Consider the following 16,090-nt stretch of genomic DNA (forward strand, 5'->3'; position numbering starts at 1 on the left):
GCTTGTGGCCTGCGTCAGAGCAATCGTAAAACACATTACAAAGAACATTTAAATAAGATTAGATGGATGATTTAAAAAGGGAATAAAATACAACCAATAATATACAGTAGATATACATATATATCAGCTAATGTGGCACCCAATAACGATTATAGGTGACACCATATTTCGTCCATAAACAGTACTGCATCTAAGGGGCTTTACTCAAGCTGGTACAGAGGTCTTTACCCCAAATCTACCTCATGTGGCATAATTTAAAATATATGTATATACATGTATATAGTATATCTATATATATCTATATTAATATATCTATATCTATCTATCTATCTACTGTATCTATCTATCTATTTGAAGTGTCTTTAAAAACTGACAAAGTTGTTCTTTATACTATAGTGTTGGTGCTCTTAGGTCACACCCTATGCCAATACTAGCTCTGAGCTATTTAGCTGATAGGTCTGTTTGACAGAGCTGACACAGTATTGCATATATAAGGTGTGTGGCATGACAAGGTGGTTTTGCTTTATTGCTGCATATTGTGCAACTTCTACAGAACAATGGGGCCTCCTGCAGTTATTGAAATCCCATTTTTGTATTACTTAATCATCTGCTATGTGTTCCTAGTTAGTGGCTACATTGTCAACCTGTTGCAGCTCCGTACTGGTCTGTAAGCAGCTGGCCCACAGGATCAACCTCAGACTGGGCTACTGCATCAGTAGCCTTAAGTAATGTTCTAACGCTGCTACACAGATGAAAGTGAAGTCTGTGGGAGTTCTTTTGCTGCTGGAAGAAAGAAAGAAATGCATTTGCAGTGGAAACTCTGCATACACACAGTGGATTCAGTCTGTATGAAGCATACAATCACTTTACCTCAGAGATGGTAGCTAACAGAATAATGATCGCCAGTCTCGACAGCTGCATTTCTTTTTCTAACACCATGCTTCAGGAGCTCCAGATTTGAAGAAAAGTGTAAGAAAATACACATTTCATTAAAAAAACGATTGATTTATTAATATTGTTTGTACATAGCAAACACTGTAAGAGCAGCAGAGGACCAGAAGTTGTGGTGTGTGTGTCAGTGTCTGTGTTTGGTTGTGTGGATGTTTTGTGTTCAGCAGCAGGGAGGGAGAGCAGGCCCCGTTTCTCCTCTCAGTTGGCTACGCTCCAGTCACATGAAAAGCTCTTCACCAGTGACCAGTAGACTTGAACATTGCTCCAACTTGACATTTACTCCTCAGCAAAGGCAAAGAAAAATAACATTAAAAAGAAAAAGAAATCCTTCCTAGTGCCCGCGCTTGCCAAATGACAAGTGATAAATTAATTTGAATATTTGGATGGTGTTCATTTCATAAAGGTAAACAGGCATCTCCGTCCGTTCAGAGAGGCTTACCACACCCTTTCCAGCCTCAAAGAGCGATTCCTCCCTCCTCTACTCAACTGCCCCTTGGGTAAACAGTTTAAAAGTGCCATAGATTTTATCCCCCCACCCAAACCCTCCCATTTGATAAAAAAAAAAAAGGTATTCCTCAATGCCTTTTCAGAGGTCTCTTCACCAGTGAGAACAAAACTTGTGGCAATAATTACTTTAACTTTACAATATTGTTTATACAAGAATTAAAGCCAATCCTATTCTTACAGTATGTACAGTCCCACCCCAGCCCCTCCTCCCCCCAGTCCATGGGTACATAAAGACACAACAACCCTATAATCCATAGGTCCAGTTGTCCTCTGAAATGATATTGTATTAGTTCCTCAGTTTAACTCCATGTGCCTTCAGCCGTAACTTCTTCTCTTCTCCGCGTCCACAGTTCTTTTTTTCTTTTGCCCACAGCATGTACAGTAGTGCTTTAATTTGTAAACTTAAAAGCCACAGAGGAGGTCCCATTCACTCTTCATCCGTACAAACCTGAAACAGACAAGAGATAAGCAGCTGTGATGAGAACTTTTACGCAAAAAGTGAAAATGTTTTCACTCAAAACCTGGAAACGATGTATTGTGATTACATGGGGTTTTAGTCATTGCAGTGCCTCACCTTGACAAACGGGTGGTCTAGCAGCATGCTAGCTGTCCAGCGGCGTTTGGGTTCACTCTCCAGACAATGGCCGAGGAAGTCCTTCCCCTCTGTGCTCAGCTTTTCCGGGATGGGGGGTTTATGGCCCATGCCCACTTTGTACATGATCTGGAAATTGTGCTCATACTCGTGCCAAGGCCTCTGCAGGTTGAGATAAAGGTGAGAAAAAGAACATTATTTCCGTTGTGGTTTTTACTTCTGTTTCTGTGTAGCAAACTCTTATGAAGTGGTAAGAAAGAAGGAAATAAGTTTGAGACCACAAGCAGGCGCAAATGTGTTTCTGACCAGCTTAACTAGCACTAGGTTTTTGTAACTTTCTGACAGCAATTTTAAATAATCCCAATAAGAACTACATTTCACTGCTCTGGAAGTGGCAGTGACTACCAGCTCCACAGATTGTAATCACACTGACACAGATATTTGTTGTCAAAACAGAGATACTGAGAATGAGAAGGGAACAACATCTCACAGCCAACATGTTTAATTTAAAACCTGCTTGTTTTAACACAAGAAATACCCTAAAAAGGAAACACTACTGCATAAAAATATTACGACATGGAATGTTAGTTAACTGCACTGAAACACAATCATTGCATGTGGAAGCCGATCTACAAAGCATCTCTTGTTTGCAATGATAATTATAACAGAGCAAGTATTTAAGTCTGTCTCCTCTGTAATTGGAACCGTCATAATACTTGCACCACAGTGAAATACCTAAATAAGCCTGGGTGGTACTTTTAAAAAGCTTGGATCTATGACTATAGCAAAACACTTCACGTGCTGTGTGAAATTGAAGATGTTTCCTTACCTTTCCAGTCACCATCTCAATGAGAACGCAGCCCAAACTCCAGATGTCCGCTGCTCGTCCATGACCTTCACCCTTTGCTCTGGTGATGACTTCAGGTGCCATGTATGCTAATTAAGACAGAAAATAATTAACAGTTACAACCAGAATTTATTAGGCACTTATACAATAATAATATGACATAATGCAGCATGTATCAGCTCCAAGAGAGCACTTTTAGAGTATGTTTCAGAGCCTGTACTTTTTCACTTACTTGAGTAAAGAAGTTGAATCAGGAGTCTTTTGTTACACATGTATCTGTACTTCTACTTGAATAAAGAAGGTGTGTACTTTTGCCACCTCTGCTTGGTGTACATATGTTTGTGAAAGGGAAAAAATTGAAATATCAAACCACAGTGACCCCTGGTGTTGGCCTGCAACCCAGACACAAGATATCATTTCTTACCTGCTGTTCCCAGTGTGCTATTCACCTCCCCTGGCATGGTGTGAGTGTTGTTTCTCAACTTGACTGAGCATCCAAAGTCACCAAGCTTAATAAGGCCGGATGATGTCAAAAAGATGTTGGCACCTGATATTTAAAAAAAAAAAAAAAACAACATAAAATTAACAGTGGGAAAAGAGTTTTTTTGTTTTGTTTTTTTTTTTTTACAAGAAAGAGCATGTGACACTTACCCTTGATATCACGGTGGACAATGCCGTGTTCATGGAGTACATTAATAGCTGTAGTGATCTGTTTACTATAGAGCCTGATGACATGTTCCTGCAGCCCCAGTCTGGACACCTCCTCCAGAGTGCCCTCATCGCAGTACTCCATGAAGATGTACATCTCCTCCTACAGGTGAGCACATGAAAATTTATACCAAACTGCTTCAGTATGCACCACAAGATACCTGAACTGACATAAACGTATGCCTCTTACCCGATGGAGCTCAACGCCAAAGTACCGCACCAGGTTCGGGTGTTTAATGCCTTCAAATATTTTCAGCTCGTCTGCAGTCTCTTTGATTGTTTTGTGATCATTTGGCTGGAATCGGATCTGGTTGACAATAATGACAATGAAAATGTGAGAGCTACCTGCAGATGTAGTGATTGTTTTGAAAACTACTGAATTGATATTGCTGGTGTACATACCTCCTTCATGGCCATAAGTTCTCCAGTGTCGACATTGATGCACGTGTACACCTTCCCATACTGGCCCTCACCTGTTATCACACACACAAACATAACATCACTGCCTGTACGTGCGTTAAATAGTCCAATCGTTACGAAAGCAGTCAGTAGGCTATCGTACCTATCTTGTTGCCCCTCTGCCACTTGAAGGTCACCTTCCTGAGCCCGACGTGCATGACATTGTCATAGGATTTGGGTGTATGACACACTTGGCCGATGATGTTGCGCTGCTTCATCACAGAGTAGCGTTTGTCCTCAAACTTGCGAATAGAGCGGCGGACGGCCTCCATGGGGCTTTGCCGTGCTGCTGTGTCTGAGACGGGAGACAGGAATTTATTTAAAAGACATTCCCAATTGTTGTTTCAGTCAATCCAGCATGCCTCATCACTCAGCAATCTCACCCTTGGACTGGCTGATAAAGGTGCGCAGCTCCCAGCTTCGGCGTGCAGCGCTGTTAGGGTCTCCCTTAGGATAGGAAGGTTCTGGAGAAAGAAATCACAAGAGAAAATTCAGCCGATCAGGACGATTAATATGCACGATGTGAATCAAACCGTGCAGATCACGGAGTGCGCCCACCTTCTCTGTCCTCTGTTGGGCTGGAGTGGCGGCTCAGAGATTTGAAATGCAACTCTGCTGCAACCGACGACAGACGGTCATTCTCATGGAAACTGGATCCCCTGCAAGGACATGGAATAAAACTGATGCAACACTCTTGTTTAATAAAAAAACTACTGATTCAAAAGGAATGTTTCAGTCTAGGGGTTTCTATGTTAATGGCCAAATTCAGCATCAACACAGAGTGCACTCTCTTCTGCCAAGACTGCACTTTATTTTTTTATGCTCTCAAATTGTTGTATGCATGCTCTTGATAAAATCTCATGCACTAAGTGGTTCCTTTACGTTTAATTAATGGTGGAAAATTAAACAGTACAGGGCACTGCTTCCTAAAAGCATCTTAATGATGAGAGACCAATTCTCTTGCAAAGAGAGATCATCTTCTACTTGAGATGCTTTTGAAGGAAATGTTTCCAGACTTATGCTTAAAGGAAAATAACTATGAATACTTTAAACTATATAAATATTCCAACCAATTAAATATACACAATTCTATGCTGGAAAGCCAGTATTAAGAGGTTTCAAGATCATATCAAAGAACTGCCAAGAGAAACAAAGATTCAGCTGATTCTCAGTATGCCTTTTGAAAGCCATTAACAGTTTAGCATGCATCAGAGTCATTTTACAGCTCAAACACACTTAAAGGTTAGATCTCTTGAGTGCATGTTCTGACTTCAAAAGCACACACAAATAAGCCAAAAATCTAATAGTGGTGAATCACCAACACCAAAGCATGACTGATGTTAACAGCACTAAAAAGCAGAATATCAAAGCCCACTCTTTCAATGAGGTAGTGTGTGTTTATTCCATTTTCACACCATGCACAACAATCACAGTATCTTCCCTTGACCAGTAATAAGACTTGTGAAGGCCATTTTTTATGATTTGGTGACATTTTGGGCTTGTTAAAGCGACAAACACTTCCAAGAATGGAAAGACTTCTCAATAGGTCCATTCTATGTTGGGTTTTTTTTTCCTTTGAATAAGAAAGTCTTCTGCAGCTTACATCAATGTATGCCATGCGTATTATTTAGATGCATCCCCTAGAACTTCATTTAAGCTGTAGCAAGTCTAGAGGGATGGAAATAATCATATCCGAACAGCCATGCTGTAAACGCAGTGTCAGTGCAATAAAAATCTAATTCTTCAAGTAATATGATAATTCAGGTAGAATGTTACTGTATAATACTTCATTATTTAATTAAATAAAATAGTTCTGTTGCCAAAAGATGTTCATGCATGTAGTTTAGAATTGAATTTGAATTTCCTTGAAGTTTCCCTCTGGAAAGTTAAATTTATAAAGAATGGGAGGTTGACTTTGTGGATATGATAGTTAATTCAATATCTTTCCAAATATCCACATTTTTGTGTAGTGCTTGTTTAGATGCAATGCGAGTGCTAAAAGCAGCAAATCAGCAATCTGCCAATGAAACATATAGATCAAAGCTACAAAACTAGTATAATATAAAATATATCCCTTTGAAGAGTGTTATTATATTGTGGTGGGTTTTGTTTTTGTATCTGAGACTGAGTTTTTGGACAACAGTTGCTACCAGGTGACTTGGGGGCATGGCTACCTGACATCATTGGGGCTGCTGCTGGGTGCTTTGGTGTGGCTGTGTTCCCCCGGGCCCTGAGGGACGGGCCGAGGGCCGTTGGGGAACAGCTGGTTCCGGAGGTCGCAGGGGAGACTTCGAGAGCTGTGTGGTAAAAAAACAAACTGAGGAGCTCTGCCTTGGGAGGTGAGGTGGCTTACGTGGGATGCAAATAGATATGTTTCAGGGTGTGGACTGAGTGGCTGGTTGAGGGACAGACACGCACGCGCTCACTCTCAGACATTATGCAAATTTAAGAAGAAAAAAAAAACATAAAATGACCAGACATACTCACTGCATTCATTCACACACACACACACACACACACACACACACCACACACCAACACACACACACACAACACGACACACACACACCACAACACACACCACACACACACACACACACACACACAGAATCTCACATCGCAGAAGTTCAACAACTACAAAGCAAAAACATCAGTAGGCACAAAAAGCAAAGGTAATGAGGCAGGATGAGCCATGCAGGAAAGAGAATTAACAGTGAAACACACTAGGCACACAGATTATTGTCAAAACTACTGTCACCTACCTGAAACCTTCAGCATTGGGGATGAACAGGTTGGGGTTTGGTGGGTCACTGTGGCAGCGTGGGACTTTTACAGGACGAGGACTATTCCTGGGAGCTGAAAAGGAAAAAAAAATCCAAATCTTGATTCAGTCAAGTCACAAACAAAAGGAACCCTTGTTTGTAGTTTTGGAAGAAATCTACAATGAACCACAGAAATAACATTAATTCTGCTCGGGGGGGGGGGGGGGGTGCTCATTGTTCATTGTGTTAAATGTACCCCATCCAAGTCAAAGACAGACATGTTGCACAACTGTTCTAAGTCTAATTTGACTCTTAGTTTGCACAAACTTTTGCATCAAGAAATTATTTTGGCCTTCGTTATTTGCTATAAACACTTGCTTTAAATGGTAGCAACAAAGCTGCGATTCTACAGTAAGTTAAGTAAGCAGCCTGGTTATTTTCTTGGTTTTGTGTTCTAATCTTTATTTGATCAGGAAATGTTTGCTGAGCTCTTTTTCACAAACTTGCTATGCTACTTAGTAGCACACTTTGCACACATGTGCAGGCCAGAGCAACCACACGTTTCTACTTTTGGCCACTAAGCAGCAGCATGGAGTTGCTCAAAAGAGTAACCAGTGAGGTTATCAGATTAACAAACTTCAGGTCATCTGCATGTTTCTCTGCTATTTTATGGCAACAGAATTGTTATTTCATTGCTGTTGTGCCTGCTTTGTGTCCCTGTGACACCCAGGTTATAAACTTGCAATAGAATGTAAACATTAAAATAAACTCCAGATATGGAAGTCACCAACAGTTCGTATCACAGAGGAGCATCTTACCAATGTACAGGCCGGTGACTGGGCTATGAGGTTTTCCAATCACATGTCCAATACATTCATTCATCAAAGCTTGTAAATTCTGCAGAGGGAAAATACAGAAAATAAATACATCCTATTCCAAGCATGCTTGTAGTGCAATTTGTGCAACAACGAAGAGAAGAAAATGGGCTATTATACCAGGAAGTCGTCCTCTGGCAATGCTGATATAAAGGCAGGTTCAATAGCCTGAAGAAAATCAAAACCCTGAGTCGCCCACCTGTAGGTGAAACATGACAGTCAATTAGTGTGTCCCAAAACTTTCATTCTCTTCCCTCTGAACCATTTGTGGCGCAGGTTTATTTAAGAAAAGAAGGAATGACATTAGACACAGTTAGCAAGGCATGGAAGGGAAAATTACGACCACTGGGAAAACAAACTTTGAAATCTTATGAACAAACATGAGATAATAACGTTTTTTCTGAGAAGCATGTGAGTTGACTGTGCTGTACTGAGCACATGTCTAACAGTTGCAATTAATTATGGAATAGATTTCAGTATCTTCATCCTTAAGGACAAGTTCTAAGTAGCTTGTGTTGTCCTTTGTAAGAACAGGGCAGTTTTAAATAATACAAATATGACAACTGAATCATGCTCACTGTTAAGTGTGCCTATTTTTGTTTGCATATTTGTCATAATAGTTTTTATAAGGGTCTCTGTCTTTTTCTACAATTTCATGCTACTGTTGCAGTTGTATTCCATGATCAGCACCATCGATGTTGCCATGGTAGCTTGTTATGGCTCAAAGCGAAAGCTCTTGACAAAGAGGGTTAAAATAAATCTATTATAAAGCAGTGGCTCTTACACAGATGACAAATATATCTGGTTTTACAGTTGATATTAGTTCTAAATAAGTATATAATAAGTACACCATATAAGTGCTAAACTGATAGAAAGTAAGGCCTTACCTGGGCTTGGTGCCCCTGCCACTCTCACATTTGGTCAGGACATAGGTCATCCATTTCCGGGCAAAAGCTATGTAGCGTTCCCCGATCCTCTGCCTGAACTCTCCAGACATTAGGCGCACCACCTCCTTGTGGTACTGTAAATAAAAACAAACACAAATAAAAAAAAAAACATATAACAGGAGTAGATTTAGGATTAGGGCCTCAACTTTCATTCATTTGATGACTCAATTAATTCAGTCCTCATGTAGCTTAATTGCCCCTTTGCAAAATATATCCCATAAATACACCAATATTACAAAGTCACTATAAGCCTAAATGTAAGACGAGCAACATGCGATTGTTATGTCATGCAACTCTGACCAAGAAAGATGAAGATGAACAGATGAGGTGTGTAGCATCTAAAGTACGTGCTTCTTTAAAAATATAAAACTGTTACCTCAAAGGCAAAATTGTAGCCCTGAATCATTGCCTCCCTGTAATACTGATGCAGAGTGGCTGACTCGGACTCTTCCACCTCTGCTTCAAACTCTGTGGTGAACATGTACTCCACTCGGTCAATGGCAGTGCTGATCTTAATGCATAGCTGTAGTGCCTCATCCTGTGGTAGGAGAGAGAAGGATGGGGCGAAGAAAGAAGAGGACGAGAGTGTTATGATTTTGTATTATTCAGTAAAAGGCAAAGCAAAATCAGTGAAAGCATTCAAAACGGAAAAACTGACAGCATCCATAAAATTACGTGTGGTATTGTGGCTCTGAATGGAACAGATATGAAGGTTCAGTGACTTCCCTTCTGAGTATCACTTTTAAAATCTGGCCTGATAGTGGTGCCGTGTCTTCTTTTTTTGTAAAGCTTATGTTAACAGAGCGGAAAGTTAGGGTAACTGATTGCAGGTGCAGTGGAAACAGATTTGAAAGTAGGACACCAACTTGCACCTATCTTTGCACCTTGCACCTAACAATACAAAATTAGCAAGTGTTTTAATGGGTGACAAATAATCAGCATGTGGTTATGTAATAGTGTCAGACCAATAAATCAGGCCAATTATCTGGCATTTGGGATAATTCACCGCTGCCTGCGCTCACAAGGCAGAGACACATCTATAGGCAGCCATGTCAGTGGGGCTGCCGTGGAACGATGTTAGCACTTCCCCTTGTGAGTTGTTGGAAGGTGGTGAAAAAGTTAGTTTCGAGTCCTATACTATAACAGCGTCAGTCACAATCTTTTTTTCTTTTCTTTTTTTTTTTTAAAATGTTAACAGGTTCCTCTCACCTTAAATTACAGCAAATCCAATCTACAACCGTTACTGGCTAGCATTACATATATATTATGGTATAATGTATAGAACAATACAGCTGTATTATGTCGCTTCTGACATTCTGTACCTCGCTCACCCTTAAATATTACTCATATTCTGAAATCTACAGCATAACTCAATACATTTTCATTAATCCATAAAAATTGCATGCAAAACATTATTGGCAAAGATAATCAGGTTTATTAGATTGTAATGTGTAATAATGAAATTGAATATTGGAATTATACATGACTTTCCTTTGTTTTGATAACAGCATTATTTATCGGCCATCAGCCGCCTGCTCTTTAAATATTTGTAATGGCCAGACAAAAACCAATATCGGTCAAGTACCTTGAGCTCCTCGAGAGCACTCGCGATGAGAGGCTGACTAGATGTTTGCTCCCGGCTAAGAGTGAGCACATCCTCCATGGACTGCTGAAAGGCCTTTCGCTGGGCCACCAGGTGAGCTGACTGCATCACTATCAAGAGCATGTTCTCCACCTGAAAGCACATCGGACCAGTGAGAGGCTTGTAATCACCAGACAGTGACACACATACAAACACACGTACAGAGATTTAATTCATACCTTCATGGCCCTTAAAGTGTCAACAGTTTCCATCTGGGGGACCAGTTTAAGCATCTCTCCTTCCCACTGAGCCCAGTCAGAGTCAGTGGTGGAGTCTCCAGCTCCGTGTTTACTCATGAGCAGGTAGGCATCATCCTCTGCGATTTCATCAGGCTCTTTGGAGCAGTCTTTGCCAGCAGCAGCATTAAGAAGCTGCAGGATAAGAGGCCTTTGATCCATCAAGCCACAGGGGACAAATACTTGCAGTTCCTCCAGGCCTGGAATCTGAACCTGGGTACATAAATGAGGTTCAACGGGTATGTAAATAACAGAACAGAAGATCAGAAACGTGCAAAATAAACAAAATGCAAAAATCAAACACACCTTGACATAGTTTCTCTTCTTCAGTGCCTCCAGGAGACAAGTCACCCCATTAGTGATGCTGAAATCCGCAGCGACTTCTAAGTCCTACAGAGAGGGGGCAAACAAAGTGTGTGTCAGAACACACAGTCCCAGTTCTTTGGTGCAGAGAAAACAGGGTCACAGATAAAATGCAAAGTCAGTACTGTTGTGGCTTTCTGTTTCAAGGGAGTGAAAATCCTTCACTGCTGTCTCTCACCTTGCGAAGCATCTTGGCAAAGCCCAGAGCCTTGGACGCTCTCTCCCTGGCCTCGTGGAACAGCTCTTTAAGGGACCGACTAGTCTCGATAACCGACCGCCTTGAAGAATCAAAAGGTTCACATTTTAAAACACCTCCACTGGGACAAAAAAAATCAACATTAAGTGAAACAGAAATCGAATAACCACGTTACCCCCCTTACCTGATCTCATCTGAGGCTGTGCTGTCATCTGCACATTCCCAGAATTCATTACCACTCTTTTGCAGGCCGGCATCAAGGAACTCTCCAGTGGATTTAAGCAGCATCCCAGCAATATCACTGCAAAGAGCAAAACAGTCCTCAGTTTCATATAAATGATCACTAACAAAAAGGACAACAACTCTCCTGTTCATACTCGCCATTAACAGATCCCCTCCCAAATCAAAGTCAATGTACATTCTAGCGTTTATCTGAAGCTAATATGAGGCTTTTAACTTTAAGTTAAAGGGTACAGGTAAGTGACTGACCAGAAAAGCTTCCCAGACTGGGCCTCCCCTCCACGGATGTAAGGGGTGATGACCTTGGTGAAGTTCCACTCCTCCTCTAACAGGTTCTTTAAGCTGTGAGAGGCCTGAGGCAGCTGCTGCAACATCTGGATCCAACTGTGCATGTAGTCAAAGTAGACCTACAGAAACAATGACAGATGTTAATATAACCACAGGAACTTACATTTCAATAACGGATAAATTCTCAAGCATTTCTCTGCAATTTTCGGCCATTTAAATTCTGTCTCTAGGAAAGGAGGGAGGTTTGGAGCCTTACCACCAGCATCTTGTGAAGGTCCTCTTCAAACTCATCAATATTGGCATTTGTCTGCAAGCCCTGAGCATCAGTCACAACGCCACGCAGCATGAACTGATAATACTGCTTCATCAGAAGACCACCTTTAAGAACCTCCTTACACTCGCGCACCAACTGCAGAGCACAAACAATGAATGTAAAAAACTGACATTAGTACTTCAAGGACAGTGCTAACAATAGTTATCTTAGTATTTTCAGACAACATTAAATAAGCTTAATGATTTATTTGATCTTTACAGAGGAATTACATAGCTGCATGACCAGATCTGACCAAAAATTTAATTAAATTGAAGGAATAAAGGTTTTTTTCACCAGTGTCCAGAAATACACATATAGCCTATATGTGCAGGTTATTGGTTCTTGCGTGTTTGCAGGCCATGTCATAGGACGGGTCTCTTGAGTTAAGTGTTAAAACAGTTACTTGCCTGTTTGATACTGAGCAACGAAGGCTCTCCAGCAGGCCTCTGTTCAAGTCGCAGTTTAAGGCATTCGTGAATGACGTTGAGAAGGACTCTGCACAGCACGAGGAACGCTGGCCGGAAGGATGGGAGGTCCATGTCTAGCAAATCCTCCCAGGACACCTGGTCGGCTCCAAGCTCCGGAAGAGCCGAACCACTGCAGGACACATGGCGCGACAGCTCTGGCAGGTAGTCACTGTACAGCATTGGGTCTGGGAAGTCTGCAAACTTCAGGTGGAAGATAGGTCCATTGATGTTAATTCAGCGTATCTTATAGAGCACAATGGCTAACCAGTGGTATAATATGCTGTTATAATAACAGAGCAATTGGTTGTTTGATCCATCAAGGCTGGCTAATCTCAGACGTTTATGCAAACGTCTACCTGCAATGTAGGGCTGCACAATACAGTTTTTTCACACCACAGACTGTTTACAATTTTAAGCAAATTTATTTCCTAAAAACAAACTACAAAAGACACCACATCTTTGGAAATGTGAGATGCCACCATGATAAAATTATTCTACACATTCTGTCTGAATTCTGTAAAGCTCTAGAATTGTGCAAAGACAGGCAACACAGACGGTTGGCACTGTACAAATACAACTTGTGTCTACTGCTCATTCCTTATGCAACAGCTTCTGAACGTCATAACAAATCCACAATCCAAGAAGCGCTCAAATTCCTGATTGTACATTTTCAAGAAGAGAATCATCTTAACTCAATGACAGTCCTCTCCTCTCTGTAGTTTTTAGCTTTCTCAATGTGTCAACACATCCTATGTTGTTTATAGCCTGGGCTCAATGGACTTCTTGTAAGTACCAAACGCTGTTTCCTCAAGTGCCTAATTACATTATTAACATTTGTGCTGCAAACATTACAATCAGCTGTTTGACTGGTTTCACTCTCCACTGTACAGCAATTCCAGACTGCAGACATGAGTGCACATCAAACTGCATTGCACGATTCAGTGACTACCTAAAATCAGAATTTTGCTTTTAAATGTTTACAGTATGCCCTTTTTCTTATAAATTAAGTGAATGCTACTGCATCTAGTTTGACTGTTAACCACCACCGCAAGCTTTAAGCTATATCACTGCTATAGCAGAGCTGATAGATCCAACACAAGGAAAGAAGAAGAAAGAAGTTATTTTTGTACAAAACCCTACTGCAGGCAATAATTTATAAGATTCTTCAACCAACATGTATTTTCATTATAAATTGATATGTTTGATTTTTAAAAATACATTTAGTTAATAAAATACTGAAAAAAGACTGTTTGCTATCTCCCATAGCTCAAGATCATGTCTTTAAACTGCTTCTTGTCTGACTAACAGCCCAAAATCCAAAGATAACATGCTTATCTGCTGTTGCTTTTCTGTCAGTCAACTAGTGAATTACTCAATCATTTCATCAAATATTTCAGCACATTCATTTGGCCGCATTTTGGTATATATTATTGTTTACCTTGAATGTTTTTTTAATTATTTGTATTCATTTAATTTCCAGTTTATTGTTGTCTCATATTTTCTGTTACTGCCATCAAGCTAATTATTATGTTACACAGAAACACTCACATGTAATTTTGAGGGATGAAACTTGAAAATCTTGAAAAATCTTTGCAGCAAGAAACTCATGGATTAGTTTATGGTGCACATGTGTGTCACCACAAGGTTCTTGAGATGAAGAAGTCTTCTTATGTACCTCTTAGACGGTTTTATCACCACGCGACACCAGAGCACCTTTATATATGATATGATATATGATTATTTCCGGACTTCACTGTAATAATGTTAAGTTAAGTTTTATTCTGTTTACTTCAAGATTATTTAGGATAAATTATGGTAAATGTGTAATTGAAGCCTCACCTCCAGTGCAGGAGTGTGGCGGAGCAGTGCTGCTCTGGACCTCTGAAGAGAGCGGTCCATCAGCTTGTGCAGTCTGAGGATCAGTTTACGCAGTCCCATCTGTTTCAGAGCTTTATCCACAAACGGTCTGTAGATGGCTGTGGGGCAGAATACTCCCCCTCCCGCAATCACATCTGCACTTACTGCATTAGCAGTTGGGAGAAACCCGTCTTCTGACAATAATCGGGATAATTTAGGAGTCAGGGAGGGAGACAACTCTTCCTCTGCTACATGTCCAAATCCCCCATCCTCCTCCTCGACATCCCGGTCCTCTCCGTCGCTTTCAGCTGTAAAAGTGGCTGTCGAGTCATTCTCTTCGTCTTCCTCATTCTCCTCTTCTTCATTGCCACGGGAGCAGCGAGGTGAAGGGATCTCAAAGACAGGCCACCCGATACGGGATAAATCATGGAGGCCCAGTACAGTGGCCATAACGCGCAGCTTCTGGTTGAGGTCCTGGGTGATATTGAGCCACAGACAGAGCGCCTGCACCCTGCCCTGGAAGTCTCGTGCTGCATACTTGTCATAGTCCTTCTGCAGGGCCTGCAAAGAGGGGTACAAAGCTTCCACAGACTCCAGCAACTCCATAACACGTTTGACCTGCTCAAATGCCAGCCGCTGGCGCTGAAGGTGCTCCCTGCAATCAGCACCAGAGCCCAGAGGCTCTGCTGCATTCATTGCTGATGAGGGAAAGGCGCTAAAGCCCCAGGGATCTACTCCACAGTGGTTGGTCTCTGCTACAGCAGGCTCCCTCTCCTCTCCACAGACTAGATCTGGGACATTCTGATAGTCCCCCTCGATTGTTTGACAACACTGGGCCCCTCTCAGGCTGGTATAGTTAACCTTAAAGTGCAGCACCTCATTGATGATATCAGGGATTGCCTGGCGGGCAGTGAAGAGAAAAAGGTCTTGGTCACCAGTGGAGCGCCGTGCATGCCAAGCCTGCAGCTCCAACCAAATGACCTCGTTGTTGTGACCCATGAAGGCCATGTTCTCCAGGCCTCTCTGCTCCTTCTCCTTTTTTTTGGAGGACATGGATGTGAGCTTGAGCAGCAGTCGCAGAGTTTCAAAGAACTTGAGGCGGTCAGCGGGACAGTCTGTTCTAGAGGTCTGGCGGTGAGTCCGGGCAATATGGGGCATAGACACAGGAAGTTTTCCACTGCTGCAGCCCAAGCTCAAATAATGCTTCCGGGGATCCATGTTGAGGGCACCGAAATGGCTTGACTTTGAGAGTGGATCCAGCATGAAGGAGCCTTCAAATGTCTTCTTGTGGTCTCTCTCCGTGGAGCGCAGTGTGGCTCTCTGCTTTTTGCCCTGCTTGTAGCTGTGCTCCTCAGGGGTGTCCGCCGGCCTGGGACTCACTCTCAGGACAGATGGGCTAATGTCCGCTGGAATAAGCACAGAAAATACACACTACCAGTTAATACAATACGTAAAATATGTAAAACTTCATGTAAAAAACTTTTTTAATTACATACCGTAAAACTTCCAATAAATGCAGGGTCTCTAATAGACGCAGGTCTCATTTAAAGCCTGGTGTGGATTTTATAGAAATTATCTCTATGTATAAAACCTCTTAAAACCCACCGGGTCGCCTGCGTGAGCGAGTTGTAAGTCGTTTCAATCTCCTACACATATGTAAATGTTTAAACCTCTGTCAATATGTACATGCTGCACATAGTTAGATCAGTTACAGATTCTCCACAATTCAATCGTTCACTATATTTTACGAAAACAACAAAGTATAATGTTAATTAATTCTGACTTACCGGTAACATGGTAAACAAGAGAGACAGGAAAAAAAACCTCTGAAGCGATCATA

At 41.5% G+C, this 16,090-nt stretch overlaps 1 protein-coding gene across 5 annotated transcripts in view; it reads right to left on the reverse strand.

Moving 5' to 3' along the window:
* Window positions 1-984: 984 nt before the first annotated feature.
* The window catches only part of map3k4 (mitogen-activated protein kinase kinase kinase 4), a 21,014-nt gene continuing 5,908 nt past the window's right edge, over window positions 985-16,090 (reverse strand). For 4 of the 5 annotated variants that reach the window (XM_035663293.1, XM_035663292.1, XM_035663294.1 and 1 more), the window contains exons 3-27: window positions 14,233-15,656; window positions 12,334-12,594; window positions 11,870-12,022; window positions 11,575-11,732; window positions 11,270-11,386; window positions 11,068-11,167; window positions 10,833-10,916; window positions 10,470-10,739; window positions 10,234-10,383; window positions 9,025-9,186; window positions 8,589-8,722; window positions 7,822-7,900; window positions 7,645-7,723; window positions 6,827-6,920; window positions 6,239-6,361; window positions 4,623-4,723; window positions 4,448-4,528; window positions 4,168-4,359; window positions 4,008-4,078; window positions 3,796-3,912; window positions 3,549-3,708; window positions 3,322-3,444; window positions 2,880-2,986; window positions 2,033-2,212; window positions 985-1,906 (exon numbers count right to left, since the gene is read on the reverse strand). In XM_035663293.1, coding sequence (XP_035519186.1) covers window positions 1,886-1,906; window positions 2,033-2,212; window positions 2,880-2,986; window positions 3,322-3,444; window positions 3,549-3,708; window positions 3,796-3,912; window positions 4,008-4,078; window positions 4,168-4,359; window positions 4,448-4,528; window positions 4,623-4,723; window positions 6,239-6,361; window positions 6,827-6,920; window positions 7,645-7,723; window positions 7,822-7,900; window positions 8,589-8,722; window positions 9,025-9,186; window positions 10,234-10,383; window positions 10,470-10,739; window positions 10,833-10,916; window positions 11,068-11,167; window positions 11,270-11,386; window positions 11,575-11,732; window positions 11,870-12,022; window positions 12,334-12,594; window positions 14,233-15,656 — 4,541 coding nt within the window. In that variant the 3' untranslated portion in view covers window positions 985-1,885. The remainder of the gene's footprint in view (window positions 1,907-2,032; window positions 2,213-2,879; window positions 2,987-3,321; window positions 3,445-3,548; window positions 3,709-3,795; window positions 3,913-4,007; window positions 4,079-4,167; window positions 4,360-4,447; window positions 4,529-4,622; window positions 4,724-6,238; window positions 6,362-6,826; window positions 6,921-7,644; window positions 7,724-7,821; window positions 7,901-8,588; window positions 8,723-9,024; window positions 9,187-10,233; window positions 10,384-10,469; window positions 10,740-10,832; window positions 10,917-11,067; window positions 11,168-11,269; window positions 11,387-11,574; window positions 11,733-11,869; window positions 12,023-12,333; window positions 12,595-14,232; window positions 15,657-16,090) is intronic. The other variant, XM_035663295.1, reaches the window with a different exon arrangement.

Source organism: Morone saxatilis, unplaced genomic scaffold, assembly GCF_004916995.1.
Source record: "Morone saxatilis isolate NCDOM2014 unplaced genomic scaffold, NCSU_SB_2.0 Contig19, whole genome shotgun sequence".
Classification (NCBI taxonomy): domain Eukaryota; kingdom Metazoa; phylum Chordata; class Actinopteri; family Moronidae; genus Morone; species Morone saxatilis.